The sequence below is a fragment of the Mesoplodon bidens genome, assembly GCF_964165515.1.
Source record: "Mesoplodon bidens genome assembly, chromosome: 17".
Classification (NCBI taxonomy): domain Eukaryota; kingdom Metazoa; phylum Chordata; class Mammalia; order Artiodactyla; family Ziphiidae; genus Mesoplodon; species Mesoplodon bidens.
Window position 1 is genome coordinate 7,706,615 of NC_138174.1, and position 20,064 is coordinate 7,726,678.

Here is a 20,064-nt window from a genome sequence, read left to right on the forward strand (position 1 = left end):
GCGTGGAGCGGCTGGGCCCGTGAGCCATGGCCGCCGAGCCTGCGTGTCCGGAGCCTGTGCTCCGCAACGGGAGAGGCCACAACAGTGAAAGGCCCGCGTACCGCAAAAAAAAAAAAAAAAAAAGATGAGAAGGCCAACCACCTGAGAGGAGCTTAAGGGAGCGCAGGCCCTGCTCACACCCTAATCCTCTCAGCAGCCCCACCCTTGAACCATTGTTATCAAACCCCTCATCAAATTGGGACACAGAGGGCAGGAGCCTGCTGTGTCCCCCTTTGCCTGGCAAAGTAATAAAGCTATTCTTTTCTACTTCACCCAAAACTCTATCTCCGAGATTCCACTGGGCACCGGTGTACAGAGGCTGAGATTTTGGCAGCAAATTCAGGGGAAGGGATGGTGCCGGGAAAGGCTGAGAGGTGGGGAAGCGCAGGAAATGATCTGGAAGGGAAAAAGCCGAAACTGAGATTAGGAGACAGTGGCTGGCAACTGACTCCAACCTGGGGGCGGGGCGTGGGAGCCGGAGGTCCAGCACTGCCGGGCGAGCCGGGCCCAGGTGGGGAGCGGGGAGAGGGACGCGCGCCTCCCTCTGACCAGTGCGAGGAGGTGTGGTGCCTCGGGGGAGGGTGGGAGCTGCACGCCCTCCCTCCCACCGCGGGCCAGACCCGGCACCCCCGGTGGGCTCTCCCCCACCCGCCCCAACCTCTCCCCACTCCCTCTCCCGGCAGCGTCCCCCCACCTCCGGCAGTGTCCGCCCCCGGCAGTGTCCCCCCACTCCCTCTCCCGGCAGCGTCCCCCCACCTCCGGCAGTGTCCCCCCTCAGTGTCCCACCACTCCGGCAGTGTTCCTCCCCCCGGCAGTGTCCCCCACCGGCAGCGTGTCCCCCCCACCCCCACCCAGGCAGTGTCCAGGCAGGGGCGGGCCCAGCCCCAGGCGTGGAGCAGCGCCCCCCAGGGGGATGAGTAACCCTTGGCTGCGAGCGGGCGCAGCCAGGCGGGAGCGTGCCAAGTCCTGAGATGCCGGAACGCGCCCGGAGCGTCTGGGGTCGTGCCCGAGGGCCGGGAGGGGCGCGGGGCGGATAAAAGGGCCGCGCGGCGCCGGGGCCGCTTTCTCCGCGCGGTGCCTGCAGAGCTTCGCTCCTCGCCGGGCCGGCGGGCCGGCGGGCAGGCGGCCGGGCAGCACCTGAGCGGCGACCCGGGCGCGGGGCCAACCGAGTCGGGGCGCCCGGCCCCTGTCGGGGTCTATCGACGGCAGGAGCGCGGGCCGGGCCATGGCAGGGCTGGAGAGCGCGCCTGCGGCCAGGCCGAGCCTGACCTCCATCTCGTCGGGGGAGCTGCGCAGCCTGTGGACGTGCGACTGCGAGCTGGCCCTGCTGCCCCTGGCCCAGCTGCTGCGCCTGCAGCCCGGCGCCTTCCAGCTGCGCGGCGACCAGCTGGTGGTCCCCGGCCCCGCGGAGCCCGCGGCCACGCGCGGGGGCTTCAACGTCTTCAGCGACGGCCTCGTGCGCCTCGACGGACAGCTCTACCGCCTCGGCAGCTACATCAGGAGGTGGGTGGGCCCGCCGCCTGGTCCCCGCCGAGGCCTTCACCCCGCTGCCCATCCCAGTCCTCTGGCCTCACTTCCTGAGATCCAGCCTGGATCGCCTCCTTCATCACACTTTCAGATTTTTCTCATTGCTAACGTCACTCGGAGGTGCAAAGCTCCCCTCACTCCCCCCCACCCCGCCCCCCGCCCCACGCCCTGGCTTTCTCTGCCCTTGGCACTGACATTCTGCAGCTGTCCAAGCTGCAGCTGTCCAAGCTGCCCTGGGAGGGCATTAGGGCAGGCGCCTGAGGGAGAGTAGGGTGGGGAGTGCGTGAACTGGCGGATGATTCTTCCTTCTGGCTCCTTAACTGGATCAAATGAGCTCAAATTGGGGGCACACCCTTTGGGGATGTTTGCTAAGCAGAGACTCACACCCTGGCTTTAGACTGGGGGGAAGGGAAGGGGAGAGGATGTTCTCTTCTGTGCCCTGGGAGCTTTATCCAGTGAGGAGACCCGGGGAGAAGCATGCAGAAATTTAACGTTTCCCATCTTTGGCCTCAGTGAGTTTTCAAAAAATAAATCAATAAACGGTGGCTGAGAAGGGACCAAAGACCCGTGAAGTCCAACCCAGGGCCGTGTGGGCTGTCGAGTGGGCAGCTCAGTTCTGGGAAAATGAGAGGGATGAGCGTGGCTTCCAGGATCCAGGGACAGAGCTTGGACCAAACCGAATCTGATGGAGGGTCACAGGATGCTTAACTGTGGTGGCCAAAGTGCCTGAAGCACTTCCTAGCAGACTCGAAGCCAGCAGGGATGTAGTCTATGGGAAGCAGGCTTTGATGGGGTAAAGGAGGAGGGAGCTTCACGCTGCATTCTGCGACTCTTGCTACCAGAGGTCACCCTGTGCCTCCAGAGGTCACGGGGTGGGCGGGGGGCGGGCGGGTGGTGGTGCTTATATTTGTGTTGCAGAGCTGAGTGCTGGGAAGCGGGCAGTGCAGTCTCCAGGTTGGTTCAGACGTGGGGAAGCTGGCCAGCTATTAAGATAGAAAGCCTTTGCTCCGGGGAAAGACAAGGGCCCGGGTCACCCTGTGGGTGGGATGGAGCCAAGAGGGGGAAGCAAACAAAATGAGATGTTTAAAATGCCTTCTTGAAAGCTGCTGGGGAAAGCCTTGCTTTTCCACACAAAGATAGTGAGGGCTTTGAGGGCCTGAAAAACCATTCCCCAGCAAGAATTTCTCCCTTTCTTAGTGAACTGAGAATTCCAAGCCATAAGCAGGGGACAGTGGGAGGAACCGAGTTAGAAATAAGATTTGCAAAGATTTTAAAAGAAGATAACCGTTATATTAACAGAGTATGAAAAATAAAAATGTCCAGAATTAATTGAAGCTACAGGTTAGGCTTTGACAGAGTCAGCTCTCCCAGTCTCAGCAAACAATGCTGCAAAGCTTAAAATGGTTTTGAAGTCTGGTTGTTCAACTCTTGCTCGGAACACCTCCCCCCCGAAGGAACAGCAGTGTTCCCCTGGCAGTTTAGAGTCCAGAATAAACAATGACCAGGTGACACAGACCAGGGTGCAAACAGGAATCAGCAAATGCAAGGTTCTCCTTGTCAAAGCAATCGTGTGAAGGCTTTTGTACCCTGGGAGTACCAAGGCGCCCCTGAGGATAACTGGGGAGGTGGAAGGAACAACCTGTCTTCCTCTCAGGGAACCTACTATGCAAACGCGGCAGCCTCTTATACCTGGGTGTACAGTCCTGGAGGACAACTGGGAGGGAACCTGGTCTGAATGGAGAGAGAGCCTTCTAGAAAGAGGGGGAAGACGGCTGTGGACAGCAGTAAGAGGTTTTGGATCAGGAGTGGGGTGCATAGTCGAATACAGATGTCTGAGGTTGGCACAGATTTACCCAGTTGTCTTTGGTCTGGAGATAGCATACAACTTCCTCTCTTAAAATAGTGCTCAAAAAGCAGCACTTCATTTCTTTCTTTCTCTCTTCTGTCCTTCCTTCTCTCTCTCTCTCTCTCTCTCTCTCTCTCCCTCCCTTCCTTTCTTCAATAAGCTCTAGCCAGTTTAGCTGAAGAAGAATTGTACACGGTTTCCTTTTTACCAGTCAGTTCTGGCACACTTCTAAAGATCCCAGAATCACGTGGCTCAGTGACAGCCCCTTGCATACTCTGTAGTATTTCTTTCAGGCTTTACCCAGTTCAGTGCTGTTGCCCCTGTGGTCCTGGACACCAGTTTTGGCCGACGTGGCATATTTCCTCGAGGTCAGGCAGTTATCGGCGAGGATGGCCAGTTTTGCTTCACCTTCCTAGTCTATCATCTTCAGAGTCACCTTGTACCCCACCATGTACTTTACACTTTATAACACCTTGGGGCCTAGAGTTGATGGACTCCTGTGACTTTTTTGTCTTCTTTGTGGCCTATATTCCTGCCTTACGTGTGGGATGGTCCCCAACCAAGAGCAGCTGCCGAGATGGCTGGAGAGTAAGAAACACAGAGTGCTGACTCTTAATCATTTTGGACCATCAAGCTTTTGAGAATCATAGGTAGACCTTCTTCCCAGAAAGGTCGAGATACACCTGATGTTGCTGACCATGCAGGTAGTTTATGAGATGCTTGGATCCAGGTTAGGAATCCTTCCTCTTTACTTAGATTTTTTGGTTTTCTTTAAATCATTCAACAAATATTTTGGTGTGGGATAAGCCCACAGCATAAGCAGGATTTCTTTTCATGGCCTTAGAAGTGTGTGCTGTGACTTTCACAAGGTCCTTTCCCAGAGAACCCCAAGAGGCTAAGAGCTACTGACCCTGACATTCATACGATTCACTTGCTCAGAGAGTAAGAGGAGATTTCAGGGGTTCTACGTACTCTGGTTTGTTTTGTAATACTGGAACGTTTTCCTAAATACATACCTGCTAAATAAGCCTCAGGAAACCTAGGGTGGTGGGAAGGTCCCGTGATGGCACCCAGTCCTGGGAGCCTGCTTTCAAATTCTTTGTCCTCCTGTCGGGGATTTATGGCAAGATCTTTATGGCTATTTTTTTCTTTCAAGCTCAGGATTCCCACCCATGTCACAAACGAAACTTGCTCAGGGTTCCAGGTGCAAATTACCATTAACTACCACACACACACACACACACACACCCTTATCTTTTTTCCTACAACACAGCCTTTTAGTGGGATGTGATGGCAAATATTTGACAAAGAGAAGCTCTAATTCCCTGTTTTCAGTGGCCCTCTAGCATGAAAGAGGCCACTTGGACAAAAGAAAATAAAATTTTCTTAAAAAGAAGCTGCTTGGGTAATAAAAATAAGACCAATAATAACGGTGGCCACTAATGCTCACTTGAGTACCAGCAATGGGGGCAAAGTATTTCCCAGCTATCTCGCAAAAGCTGACAAAGTCGGCACCATTGTCTGTTTCCCTTTTTTACAGATGAGAAAATTAGGACTCAGAGAGATTAAATAATTTCCCTGGGTGAGCTGCTGGTGAGCTGCGGGACCGGAGCCTCTCCACAGCGTTAGCTAACAATACAGCCCACCCTGTCAGCAAACTGCCTTGAACCTGGAATAATTCTGGCTTCCTATAGACCGCAGCGGCTTTCTTATAGATTTCCGGAACCTCAAATTAATAACTGGAATGACGTCAGCCAGTACACATCTTACATAATCAGCCTAAAAGAGAAAGTGAGTCCAGTGGTTTGAAGGAAGCCACGAACAGCAGTGCTGTGACCTGCTGCTGCCCAGATCTGACCAGCTGTTAGCTGGGTGACAGTCACACCTACCTCGAGATCAGCTGCCTGGGGCAGGGGACACAGGGGAGGAGAGTCAGGGTTGGATCATACTTAGATTTTCACTGGGGGGAGGTGCTTGGGCTCTGTCTGTGGCCCAGGCCACCTCTCAGAAACATCCCTGTATGCAGCCCGGCCACCCTTGCGGTTGCCCTCAGCAAGCTCCCGACCTGTCCTCTGCTTTGGTCCCCATGTCTGAGTCTTGGATTTGATGACCTGCCCAGGACTGCAGCCCCTAAACAGGACTCACAGTGATATTGATGAAGTCATAATCTCTCACGTGTTGAGCTATGATTTTTACAGGATTCAGTTCGGAGTAAGTGTGGACAAGCATGAGCACCAGGACCAGGCTGCCTTGGTTCAAGTCCCAGTTCTGCTACTTCCTAGCTGAGTGACTTGGGAAAGTTACCTAATCTCTGTGACTCAGTCTTCTCAGCTGTAAAATGGGAATAATAATGCCAACAACCTTACAGAGTTGTTGTTCACAATTAAAATATGTAAAGTTCTCAAAACAGTCATTGGTACCTATTCATCATGGGACAAATGTCAGCTTATGTACCTACCAAGCAACCCCAAGGCCAAGTGCTTCACACACACTATTTAGTCTTTCAGCCACCTCATGGGGTACCTCTTATCAGCTAGATTTTACAGGTGAGGAGATGCATCTCAACAAGGTTAAGAAACTTGCTGAAGTCACAGAGATAAGAATCAAACCCAAATCGGGTGATTCAAAACAAGGGGCACTGGCCTTTGCTGCCTTCTTCCTCGGGAGACTTGCTTTGCCCTTCCAGCTACACTCCGGTCCTTGCAAATGCCTGCCTGTGGGCCTGGATGCCTCCACTTGCAGTCCGCAAGGCTTAGCTAAACCAAGACTCCCCCCGGGGTCCCCATCTCCCTCCTGCTTCTGCCCTCCCATTGGCAGTCTGTTTGGCCCCACGGAACAATCCCTCCTCTGTTCCCGTCCCAGCTCAGTAAGTGGTTCTAGTTCCAAGCCCCTCCTTCTTATTTACATTACTAGGACATAGCCCTGTGGATGCCTGAGCGCAGAGAACCGTGCATTCTTCTGGCATTGTGTGTTTGAATGATTAACTTGTTTGTAAGCCTCTGAAAAACAGGGACCGTGGCTTAGACCAGTGCTTCTCAAACTTTAAATAAGCTTGCAGGTCTCCTGAGGATCTTGTGAAAATACAGATTTTCGATCAAATACATTCGGAGAGGGACCCAGGATTCTGCAGGTTTGCAAGCTCCCCCGTGATGCCAGTACCGTTGGTCCAATGATCAGACTTTAAGCAACAAGGCCTTAGATGTGTATCATTTCATATTGAAATGATACATTTTCTTAGCTGTCTCCCCAATAGACTAGATGCTTCTGGAAAGTGGGGCTGTTTCCTTCTTCATTTTGTGTCCCCAGTGCCCAGCATGTAGTAGGTGCTCAGTAAATGTCTCTTGCATGAATGAATGAATGAATGAATGAACACGTGTATCGTTGATTAGAGTTACAGACATTAGAGTGATAAATCTGAAATTTTTGCTTATTTAACTAGAGTTAGGGCAGAAGAAGGAGGTGAGGGAGTGAACAGAAGGAATCATGTCAGTGTGTAGGGAAGGCTTTGCATAAAACTAACAAGTTAACACTGGAAAGAATGTCCCTGTAAGCTTTTGCTTAGTCACAGCAAAGGATTGTGGAAGCTGTTAGCAATTTCTGGCCCTTTTACACAAGGACTATTCCAATATATTTCTCTTTTTATCTGCTCCTTCCTCCATACTTTAAAAAATGAACACACACACACACACACATGCACACGCACACACACACACACACACACACAGAGATGGGAGCCGTGTGTTTGAATTCCTATTTGTCTTTGAGCATCCAATTATCAGGGGCCAGGGAAATTTGGAGCAGCTTTTCAAATCATGCTAAAGATGATGTACAATTTGAAGAAAACTCTGGAGAAGGGTTGGCATCTTAGAGGGTGGGTGATCTTTCAGCTACTCCCGATTTGCTAGAAGCAAAAATTCAGTGTTCTATCTTGGTCCCATCTTTCAGGTGTTGCCTTCGTTAAGCTGCTCCCTCTAGCCTTCCAAACTGAAAAGATGAGGAAAGAAATTGGAGCAAGGAAAGAGAAGCCCTTACTTATTTTTCAGATCTTCATATAGTCCTCCTAGCCCGGTAACTCAAATGAACACAGCCCTGGTTGTGTGTCAGAAGCCTACAGAACTTCACCCTAAGGCCAGCGGAGTTGGCCAGAATTAAAGACACTAATAATGTTTGTTGAGCATCTACTATGGGCCCAAGTACGTATGTCTATGTTACTGGCACTGCATTACATTATCAAATGGAAGGCAATACTGTTATGTCCCTTTTAAAGATGAGGGAATGGATTCAGTGGGTTAAGTAACTCACTGAAGGTCATAATGAGTTGAGGCTCTGGGACGGAGTTCACACAGCCAGTCAATTAGAACGTGAATTAAATCTTCCTATTTCGAATCACTATGCTTTCTATGACGTTGTTCTGCCTTTCAACCTTTGGATTAAAGCCAGGCGTAGAAAGTTCCAGCCTAGCAGCATTTTGGGGCCAGGATAAAAGCAATGAAGAAATGAGAGTTTAAAGGAGCTACCTTAAACTGTTTGCTTCTCATCCCTAATGAAAACTTCAGTGAATAGAATAAATATCCAGGACGCAGAAGCAATATTTGCATGAGTGATTCATAAATATGCATGATTGAAGATGAGATAACTGGTCCCTAAGGTCGTCTAGTCAGGCTCATCTTAAAACAAACCTGGTGGTTGAATGTCAGGTACTTAAAGACCTGTGAGATTTAGCAACTGGGTCCTCAATCTTTGTATTTTAGTGACTTACATATCCAGATTTCATACCAGTGAATCCCAAAGGGATGCTCACATGTATTTATTCCACTGCAATTTTGAGGTGTTTAACGATTGGACCGTAACTGGGAGGCTGGGGATGGATGAATTAAGGAAGTAGTTCTTACTTGTGACCTGGTTTAAACAGAGTTAAGTAGGGATCTTGCCACAATCTCTTGTCTGTAAATTGTGTTATCAGAGCTCTCCCGTGAGCAGCCTTTTCCCACATCTGTGGTACAGTGATAACTGGCGATGCTCTGTGATGATGTTTACAGCCCCGTTAAGATCCTAAAAGTGCCTCTAAATCATCAAAGGAAGATTAAATTATGTTGAGTATAGTGTTATGATTCAGGATATCTTATTAAATTCAGACTCCAGGAGAGGTGACTCATGGATAGGTTATGCATTAAACTCAATATGTAACTCTCCAGAAGATGCCCCCTTTCCCCTCCCCCGCCCAGTCTCCCTTCTTTGATCAGGCCAAACCACAGCTCTCTGAGCCCTATAGCAGTCAAAAAAGTCTTCTGCAGAATTTGGTGGAAAACTGATGATTTTTCCAACCAGTGATCATTTCCAAGTTGAGATTTTTACCTTTCTCCTGCCAGTGATACCTCCAATGAGACGTCAGTCGATTTTGTAGGCAGAGGCAGGTATTGCACTGTCATTTGGGTCATCAGAACAGTATTCAAAACTGCAGATTTTCTGGGTGTCCTATACACACACGTGCACCATGTCCATGCCCTAGAGAGTGACAGTCAGACCGTGGATATGGAGAGAGCAGAACAATCGCTTTGAGGGAAATATTAAGTGCTTAAATGACTCTAAATTAACTCCATGATACACAAGGTGGGAGAATGTGAAAATTGCTTTGGATGGATCACAGGTGGTACCCACTCCCAGCCAGCATCATGCATCTATCTCTTTGATGTTTAGTCCAATCAGACTTGCCCTTTTCTTCTTTTGCTAAAGGCTCTTCTTCCTGCTTTCTCCCCCTGCCACTCCCCACACCCCCCTGCAACCACAGGCCTCACGGGCCGGCCTCTCCCTACCACTGCCCAGGTCTCTCTGCCCACCTGGGCCAGGTCCTTGGCAGCCGAACAGATGGATGGCGGAAGAGTGGGGCGCACAAGGGGCCCCTGTACCGCTGCTACCCCATCCCCACTTCCTGGGCCCTGAGCTCCTCAGATGTGCAAGGCACGTGTCAGCACGCCATCCGGTGCTTAGTGAATGCTGCTGAATGAATGAATGAATGAATGAATGAGAGTGAGTGAACCCAGCAAATCGCGGTTCCCTTTCTCCTTCCTTCTCCTTCGCTTCCTTTCTCCAGTACCATTCGGCAGTTGGTCAGTTGGGACAAAGAAAAACAGGAAAATTCTCCCTCTGCTGATGTGGGACACAGTGCCGCTCCCGCCAGGTGCCCCTTTACCCCCCATCCTCACTGTGCACTGTGCTGCCCAGAGGAGGATGGGGGTGTGGGAGGCATGGAGGGAGAACCATAGGAAATCCCTGGTCTGCGTCTGCATTATCATACCCAGTCCATTCCACTGCTAACCCCCTTCTCCATTCCCACCCTCCTCTCCCCTCGCGCCCACACCCCTGGACAGCGACACCTGCACCCTCTCTCCTTCCCTGGGTGCACCAGCCTGTGTCCCCCTCCCCACCGCAGGACCAGCCCCCTAACTACCCACATGCCCCGGGTTGGGAGATGGACGCTACATTAAAAGCCTGGTGAAATAGAAGGCAGGAAGCATTTTAGATGCTCCGTCGGGGGTCAGGTTTTAAAAGCTCTCAAAATCAGATCTGACTATCCAAGAAAAAAGGATAATGACACAGATTTCTAAGAAACCAAGCTGGAGGCAGACAGTGGAAGCTGTGTTTTCCTGACTCGGGGGGTCGATATTCTCCCACTGCTCTTGACCCAGGCCTGGGTCCCCGTCTCGCGCTCCGGCCCCTCTCAGTGGGCTGTGGGACGAGGACAATGGGGAAGGAGGCTGAGGGGACTTTGCGGCCAGAGCTGTCCGCTGCAGGTGCTCCCCAGGGCTGTTATTTTCATGTCAGGCTCTGGAAGGACAAGAAGCCAGAAAGAAATGGGGGTGCCGTCTCTGCCGGGGACTAGATGTCAGGAGCCAACATGCGGCCCTTTAGCAAAAGCAGCCCATTCAGTCCATGCAGACCTTGCAGTGGTGCCCGTCAGTGGGGAAGCCGCTGTGTCTTGAAGAGGGGCTGGGGTATCCGCATGCCCCAGCATGCTGGATGCCACTCAGCCTGCCAGTGTCCACGCCGCTTCTGAGCTTGAGTTTGGTTAGAAAATTAGCCGTCTTCTTGAAGGAAGCCAATTTGCAGCTGCATCTGTCTTTTTTAAAATCAACAGTGCAGGTAGAGACACAGAAAGGCCGCTTGGAAAATGTGCAGAGTAGGGAGAGAAAGCTGACATATCGGAGGACAGAGTCAAAAAGCAAAAAGCTCTTCCTGGGCTGGAATAATGAACTAAAACCAAGGAGGCTAAATGTAATAGGGCCCTGGGCAGAAATCCAACATTCGTTTTGTTTTTTGTTTTTTTTAAATTGCACAAGCTCACGATCAGGGAGATGTAAATTGGTTCATATGAATATTGGTTGACTGTCTAATCAGTGGAGCCGTCTGGGTTTATCCTGGGATTAGAGAAGGAAAGGAAAATTTCAGACCCACCAGTTAGGATGACTACACTGGAGAAGACCCAGAAAATTCCACTTATTGAGTATAATTCATTCTCAACCCAGAGAGACATAGGGCTCCGGTAGCTTCAAATGAACGCTTACAGCCCAAAGATAGATGGTACTAGTCATCATCTGGTACAGGCTGCCCTTGAGAGCCAGGTATTGGTGCCAGGCACCCCCAGGACCAGGGCCACCTTTAGTTTGCATGCTGATCTGTCAGCTGATCAGGGGAGGGGATTTATTTATTTGGTACAAGATATGGTTGCCTCCCGAAGGACACTTTAGGGGACTTCCCTCAGAGGATCTGAGGATGTAGTAGACACCTGTCCAGTACGTCCCCTTTCCTGACCTCGATGGGAAGGTACATCGCACTTGTAATCATCTCTTCTTTTTTCATAGATATGTGGAACTGACCAACTACTGCGATTATAAAAACTACCGGGAAACTATATTGAGCAAACCAATGCTGTTCTTTATTAATGTACAGACCAGAAAGGACTCCTCAAAAGGTAGGTATGTAAGTGTTTGGGTTTGGTTCTGCCTTGCTGGGCTGTGGGCTGTGGACTGTACCCTGCTGATGAGGTAGAAGTTGGGAGTGGAGAAAGCAGGGCGGATGTCAGCTTGTGCAAGGCTGGAAGCCTGGTGTGTGAGGCCATCAGCACAGCACAAGCCTGCAGAGCAAACCTCTAAGTGATCCTACGGCAGAAGCCATCTGTCTCTGAGTCTTGTGTCATACTTCCTGTCTATGCAGGAAGTGATCTCTGAGCCTGCAAGGGTTGCAAAAATGACCAGAGTGATGAAGATGATGATATATAATATTGCCTACCACGTATCAAGCCCTTCTGTGAGGCATGTGCTAATGTGAATAATTGGTCAACAGCCCAGTAGGGCATATCATCCAAAGGAGAATATTTTTGAGCATGAAAGCAGGAACTGTAATAAGTATGCTGGGATAAAGGTATAAACTAGAACTGACTCAGGCATAACTAGGATGCCTGGCCAGCCTGCCTATGCGGTACTTATCCCATCCCCATTTTATAGATGAGAAAACTAAGGTAAAGAAAATAAACGCTTATGTAGATGCTTTTATGTTTCATGCTCTGGCCTTCGAATTTCAATTTTAGAGATATCTCTTTATTGTTTCTTCCAGGAAATCAGACTGATAACAACTATATTGACTCAAATTCCAATATGAAAATATCTCCATTTTCCCTTCTTCCTCCCGCTCAGTGATACGTGGGGAAAGTCATGGGCATAAGTTCTGTAATAGCGGTAGCATTTCTTACACTTACTTCTAAATAACGTTCTTAAAATGAGACCAAGAGAGTAAGAATTGATCTACAAATTCCAAATAGACTTCCTCAAACATGCCTTTCCTCATTCAGATTCGTTGGACCTGATTCTCTGCTCGTCTCATTCAGAGTCATTCAGATTCCCTTCTCACTTCATAATTCAAAGTCACAATGTCCTTCTTGGCAGGAGGGGCTGGGAACAGATCACACTGTAACAAGCAATGCTCGTTAGAGCATCTGAGCCCCTGATGTTATTTGGCTTGCTGGTGACCAGAAAGCCCAGAATTCTCTAAGAATGTAATGCACAGATGTATCCAGTATACCTCCCGCATTGATCGCTCAGGAGGATTCTTAAGAAAGAATAAGAGACCTCTCCATTTTAACATTTTAATGAACATACAAGGAATGGTATAAGGAAATATTTGTGGGTGGCCTTGAAAAGATTCACAGTTATATAATGCTTGTGGAAGGAGGTAGAGAAACCCAGTCCTCATTGGCTGTGAGGAAAGCCATGAAATGAAGAGATTCTGTGACACAAAGCTTAAGATGGTCAAGTTTAAATTATGAAAATTGTGACTAGGGCGACATGTCCAGCCCTGCTGCTATCCTAAACTTGTACTTTTGTGCAAATTTCGAAGAAGCCACCATTAACTCAAGACAATTTACTAATCCTTCCCAGAAGTTTGTCATAATAAATGTACAAGTAGACAATGTGGAAGCGATTGGCATCCTCTAGAATTGTGCAGTGCACAACCTGCCCAGCCTGCACAACGGCGGATGGAGGGTGGCGGCCTTAAGTATCTAATGAGCCCAAAGGTCTTGGTTTAGTTTATGTGAAAGTTAATTCAAGGTATCAAATAGCTGGTTTGCTTTACTTGCTTATTTATATCTTTTCTCAAAGAGGAAATAAGGTAGTTTCTATCTAAAGTGCCCCAAAAAATAATTTGGGAGAAAGGAAAACAGGGGAAGGAAAAATAAGATGGATAAGGTTAGTGCAAAGGTTAGTTCAAAATGTATTCCCCAAGGGCATAACACTTGCTATTGGTGGACCACAGGTTTGATGCTCAAAGCCCGTGTAGAATGTTCAGTTCCCCAAATCACATGATGGCTGGTCCATGGCCTTTAAACAAAGGGTGGCATTCTATGTTATGGGTCTCCCTAGAAAAAGTGCTTGAGTAATGAAGGACATGGCGCTTGATTCCGGGGGCTGGAAAAGTTAAGAGGTTGTTGGTTCACAGTATTTAAAATTTCCTAGGGAGTAAACAGCCACCCCTTTGCTTAGATTAGATAGAACTGGACAGAACTGGATTTAAACCAAACCAAACCGATCAAATAAAGAACAAAAAACAACTGCCAGGACACAGACATGGCATTATTTAAACAATGGGAGGGACATTTCCGCTGGGCTTGTGCTGGGCTGGGGTGTGGAGGAGAACCAATCTCAGATTGCCTTCATCCTTAGAACTCTAGACTAGCTCTTTGCAGACTGAAAGCCAGGTCTCTGGGGTAGGACAGGGAATGATGAGGGAGGGGGAAGGCAGGGGCAACGTCCTCCCCTGGACCGATTTTCTGCTTTGTAAGTGAGGAAATGTGGGTGAGAGCCAAGTTGCTGTTTATCCAGCAAGGCAGTGACACGAAAACCAGCCATCTCCAGTTTTCACTTTGGCTCCCCTGCTGGCTGCACACAGAGGAGACTCAGTGCTTATCTGTGATAATTATGGACTGGAACTTTCGATTTCTGAGGCAAGAGTGACAAAGTGCAGCCTGGGGGGAGCTGATTTTCTAACCTGCATTGACAGTATCCTGGAGCTTCCGCACGCCTGCAAATTTCTCGGAAACATTTCTAGAAACCTGGTTAGGCTTTGCAGTGAGGGAGGAGCGAGGGAGGTTATAAATTAATAAAATCTCCAAATATGGTGGGAATCACTGCTTTGTCAGATACTAAGAAGTACACATGCACCCTTGTTTCTTGACTTCTACTTCCTTATTTCTAGAAAGAACGTATGCGTTTCTTGTGAACACCAGGCACCCCAAGATAAGAAGACAGATAGAGCAGGGGATGGACATGGTCATCTCCTCAGTGATTGGAGAAAGCTACTGGCTTCAGGTGAGGTTGGCTTGTGTTTGTTAAATTTCATTAGGTCCCATTTGTTTATTTTTGTTTATATTTCCATTTCTCTAGGGGGTGGGTCAAAAAGGATGTTGCTGTGATTTATGTCATAGAGTGTTCTGCTTATGTTTTCCCCTTAGAGTTTTATAGTGTCTGGCCTTACATTTAGGTCTTTAATCCATTTTGAGTTTACTTTTGTGTATGGTGTTAGGGAGTGTTCTAATTTCATTCTTTTACATGTCGCTGTCCAGTTTTCTCAGCACCACTTGTTGAAGAGGCTGTCTTTTCTCCATTGGATATTCTTGACTCCTCTATCAAAAATAAGGTGACCAGGGGCTTCCCTGGTGGCACAGTGGTTGAGAGTCCACCTGCCGATGCAGGGGACATGGGTTTGTGCCCCAGTCTGGGAAGATCCCACGTGCCGCAGAGCGGCTGGGCCCGTGAGCCATGGCCGCTGAGCCTGCGCGTCCGGAGCCTGTGCTCCGCAGTGGGAGAGGCCACAACAGTGAGAGGCCCATGTACCGCAAAAAAAAAAAAAAAAAAGAAAGTCCAGTCGATGAAGTTGCTTTCGCATGTGCGAGCAACAGGGCTATAAAAAAAAAATAAGGTGACCATATGTGTGTTGGTTTATCTCTGGGCTTTCTATCCTGTTCCATTGATCTATATTTCTGTTTTTATGCCAGTACTATACTTTCTTGATTACTGTAGCTTTGTAGTATAGTCTGAAGTCAGGGAGCCTGATTCCTTCAGCTCCGTTTTTCTTTCTCAAGATTGCTCTGGCTATTTGGGGTCTTTTATGTTTCCATACACATTGTGAAATTTTTTGTTCTAGTTCTGTGAAAACTGCCATTGGTAGGTTGATACAGATTGCATTGAATCTGTAGATTGCTTTGGGTAGTATAGTCATTTTCACAATGTTGATTCTTCCAATCCAAGAACATGGTATTTCCCTCCATCTGTTTATATCACCTTTAATTTCTTTCATCAGTGTCTTATAGTTTTCTGCATACAGGTCTTTTGTCTCCTTAGGTAGGCTTATTCCTAGGTATTTTATTCTTTTTGTTGCAATGGTAAATGGGAGTGTTTCCTTAATTTCTCTTTCAGATTTTTTCATCATTAGTGTTTAGGAATGCAAGAGATTTCTGTGCATTAATTTTTATTTGAGCTTTGTGTATGAATTCAAAGCTGATGCGTTATTTGATTTCTTCTATTGGTTTGGGCTCAGCAATTCCACTGTAAAAGTGAATGGAAAAGTTCTGACGAAAATACAACCCTCAGAATGGGAGAAAATATTTGCAAATGAAGCAACTGACAAAGGATTAATCTCCAAAATTTACAAGCAGCTCATGCATCTCTATCAAAAAAAACCCAATCCAAAAATGGGCAGAAGACCTAAATAGACATTTCTCCAAAGAAGATATACAGACTGCCAATAAACACATGAAAGGATGCTCAACACCACTAATCATTAGAGAAGTGCAAATCAAAACTACAATGAGGTATCACCTCACACCAGTCAGAGTGGCCATCATCAAAAAATGTACAAAGAATAAATGCTGGAGAGGGTGTGGAGAAAAGGAAACCCTCCTGCACTGTTGGTGAGAATGTAAATTGATACAGTCACTGTGGAGAAGAGTATGGAGGTTCCTTGAAAAACTAAAAATAGAACTACCATATGACCCAGCAATCCCACTACTGGGCATATACCCTTAGAAAACCTTAATTCAAAAAGAGTCATGTACCACAATGTTCATTGCCGCTCTATTTACAATAGCCAGGACATGGAAGCAACCTAAGTGTCCATCAACAGATGAATGGATAAAGAAGATGTGGCACATATATACAATGGAATATTACTCAGCCATAGAAAGCAACAAAATTGAGTTATTTGTAGTGAGGTGGATGGCCCTAGAGTCTGTCATACAGAGTGAAGTAAGTCAGAAAGAGAAAAACAAATACAGTATGCTAACACATATATATGGAATCTAAAAAAAAGGTTCTGAAGGACAGGAATAAAGACGCAGACGTAGAGAATGGACTTGAGGACATGGGGAGTGGGAAGGGGAAGCTGGGATGAAGCGAGAGAGTGGCATGGACTTATATACACACTACCAAATGTAAAATAGCTAGCTAGTGGGAAGTAGGCGCATAGCACAGGGAGATCAGCTCGGATCAGAGGGGTGGGTTAGGGAGGGTGGGAGGGAGACACAAGACGGAGGAGATATGGGGATGTATGTATATGTATAGCTGATTCACTTTGTTACAAAGCAGAAACTAACACACCATTGTAAAGCAATTATACTCCAATAAAGATGTCAAATAAATAAGTAAAAGATAAAGGCAACTGTTTAAAAATACGTCAGAAAATGTATACATATAGCTGACTCCGTTCGTTGTGCAGCAGACACTAACACAACGTTGTAAAGCAACTATACCCCAATTAAAAAAAATCTATACCTTCTTGTTTGGAAAAAAAATATGTCAGAAAGGAAGAGAAATAAGAGGTGTGATATTTTGGACATTTGGACAGTTAATTCTATAATATAATTCTATGATATAAGTCTGTAATACAACATTATCATTATATCCATGAAATTAATTAAATGCTTCTCTCTCTTTCAGTTTGATTTTCAAGAGGCAGTAAAGAATTTTCTCCCTCCAGGAAACAAAGTGGTTAATGGAGAAGATTTGAGCTTTGCGTATGAATTCAAAGCTGACGCGTTATTTGATTTCTTCTATTGGTTTGGGCTCAGCAATTCCACTGTCAAAGTGAATGGAAAAGTTCTGAATTTGTCAAGTACAAGTCCAGAAAAGAAGGAGACCATCAAATTGTTTCTGGAAAAGATGAGTGAACCTTTAATCCGAAGGAGCAGTTTCTCGGACCGAAAATTCAGTGTAACTTCCAGAGGTATGTTAAAAATTCTCAAGTACCCGAGGAACGTAGTTAAATTAAAGGGTAGAATAATATCGTGGGGGAGGACAATCAATTAATGGAAAAGGTAAGGCTTCTTGGTAAAGGGGAAATATAATATCACATATTTCAGAAACTACGAAGTGAGAAACATTTACTACCAAAAAGAAATATAGTAAATTAACACAACATTGTAAGTCATTTACACTTCAATAAAAATTTTAAAAGAAAAAAAAAGAAAAGAAATATAGTGACTTTTCCTTTTAGGCTCCTTAAAGTTTTCTGACATAGCAGTTTTATAGTGCAGCATACCCAGAAAATAATTTTAAAATATATTATTAATGTAAATACATGTTAATACTCATTGAAATATTATTAACAATAATTTAACTATAGAAGAATGATGCTTTCCTGATGTGCATATTCAGGGCAACAGAATGTTAAGGAAAAGTGTTGGCTGAGGGGGGAAGACACATGGTCGAGATATCCATCTTTATAAATATTTGGAAGGGTTCTCCAGAGTTTCTAAGACCACAAAAGAATATCTCTTGAGACTGCTTCACTTAACAGACCGCAGGTCACATCTGGTGCGTTCTAGATTTTACATCCGGGGCCTCCTCCCCAGGACTTGGGGAGACTTTTCAATCTGATGTGGCTAAGGCAGTGATATCAGTCAAGTCATCTGGATCTGTCTTCTGCTGAGCCTGCTGTCTGTCCCAGGCCAGTCTGTGCTGGAAGGCAACTTCCTTGAACCAGGACTTTGGCTGCTCATTGCAAACAAACAAACAAAGAAAAACAAGCAAAAGACAACAACAAAACACCAGTCTCTACGAACCTGTCATTTTCAAAAAGTTAAAAAAAAAATACAGAGGCTTCATTAGTTTCATTTAATGACAGTTGCTTTCTTCCAATGTTTCTAGCAAAAATGCTCACTCCTAGCTATTTCTTATCCTGGAAAGTAGCTTCCCTCTGTCTCTCTCTGTCTCTGTCTCTCCCTCCTTCCCTCCGTCCCTCCTGCCTTTCCCCCTCCTCCTCCTCCTGTCTCCCTCTTTGTTGCTTTGCTTTCTCTGTCTGGGTGCTTCTTACAAAGATGCCTTTGTGCTTTGCTCCATTGCTGCCATGGTGGGGGCGGAGGGAAAGTTATATGCTCATCCTTTTGGGGGAAGATTACCTTGCCTGGTTGTGGCCATCCCCCCTGCATCAGCAGACGGACTCTCAACCACTGTGCCACCAGGGAAGCCCGTGGGGAAGGATTCTTCAAGGCCCACCTGAGTCGTCATTAGGCACCGCAGATGACCCAACCACCGTGCATCACCCACTCGGCAGGCAGCTCCGCTGGCTCAGCCCTGGTGATCACTTAGCCCGGCTTCATCTCCTTCTCGAAAACAGACCTTTGTCCTAGGCATCTTTTCCCCACGTGTGGGCCTTTTGTCATCAAGTGAGAAAAGGTACCTGTAACTCCAGCCCATGGAGAAGCAAGTGACAATCCACATCCTTCTGGTGAACAGAAAGCAACACGTTTCTGTCAGCTTTTTGAGTTTTTCTGAGGAAGCCAGGATTCCCTATTCATTATTGAAATGGTTACGTGGGATGCTGCATGGGCTTTAGGTACTGTTGGATTTTGGTTTTAGTTTTCTAGAGATGGTAATAATGCAAGCCCTGTTTACTTTTCTCAGGTTCACTAGATGAAGTTTTTAACTGCAGTCTGTCACCCAGATCATCTCTGATGGAGCCTCTTTTGGCAGAATTACCATTTCCATGTGTTCTGGAATCTGAAGAGACACCCAACCCATTTATCTGATCGGATTGGACATTTTGCGGCTCCTCCTGCACCCCAGGCCTGTGCCAGAACCGAAGGCTGAGGGGATCCAAGAGAGATGGGAGGCGGGTACCTCTGCCCTCTGCTCCTACAGAGACCCTGCCTTTCCATGTTTGTGGGTGATGCCTTGGCAGGGCTGATGCAGCTGTCTTCAGGATGGGAGGGCTTTGGCCCCATGGCCTGGGCAGTTCCTCTCCTTTGAACACTTCTCCAAAGGGGCAGAGGGGGTGGCAGAATCCTGCCGCCCTGAATATTTCGCTTATACCCTGGCGTCCTGGGAGCTTCCTGGGCAGCCTTTGTGGGAGCCATCTGACCTGGGTTTTGCCCTGTGATGCTTCCTAAATCTGGGTTTAGCCCTCTGCTCGTCTGAACCCAAACCCAGCGAGCATGGGGTTAGCAGTGCCGTTCTCTTGCAAACCTTGCTGAGCAAAAAGCCCACAACATCCTTCATCAGAAAGCAAGTATGTTTTTCATCCTGCCCATAGGATGAAACCTTAGGAGAAACATTCACGGTGAGGCTCGCGGGAGGACTGGCCAGGTTGATACCGCGGTAACCCTGCCACCCGCTGCCTGAAATCTGAACTCCCTTGACCTCCCTCTTAACAAAGTGGCCCGTGTAGAAAGAGGCCAGGTGATGTGATTCCAAACATGACAGGAGAAGGATAATGTATGCGGCATTGTCCTCTCTATTAAAAGCACATTATGTCAGTTGGGTATTTCATAAGCTTTTAGCCATCCTAACACTAAAAGCAAAATAGAAGAAAGCTATACCATTACCATAATACATTGTTCCAGCAATACATTTTTCATCTCATAGCTACAGTGGAGTTCTTCAAAAAGAAAAAAAAAATCATCCTATTTGCATCCTAAAAACCTGCATGAATGAGTTGCTACACAGGCTTATAATGAGAAAGATTTCTGGGTCCTGAGTAAAATTTTTCTGTCCTTTTAAAAAATACTCCTGTATTATACATTATGATAGCGCTACTGCTTGTCCTTTCATTTATATTTGAAATGGTATGTACCATATTTGTGCAATTAAATTTTTCCTTAACATTCA

General features: G+C 47.1%; 1 protein-coding gene across 1 annotated transcript; it reads left to right on the forward strand.

Annotated features, from left to right (window-relative positions):
* Window positions 1–959: 959 nt before the first annotated feature.
* Window positions 960–20,064, forward strand: MEDAG (mesenteric estrogen dependent adipogenesis). The gene is made up of 5 exons (XM_081215110.1): window positions 960–1,542; window positions 11,272–11,381; window positions 14,159–14,271; window positions 16,897–17,182; window positions 18,862–20,064. The coding sequence occupies exons 1-5, from the start codon at window positions 1,265–1,267 to the stop codon at window positions 18,984–18,986; spliced, it is 912 nt and encodes a 303-aa protein (XP_081071236.1). The 5' UTR covers window positions 960–1,264; the 3' UTR covers window positions 18,987–20,064.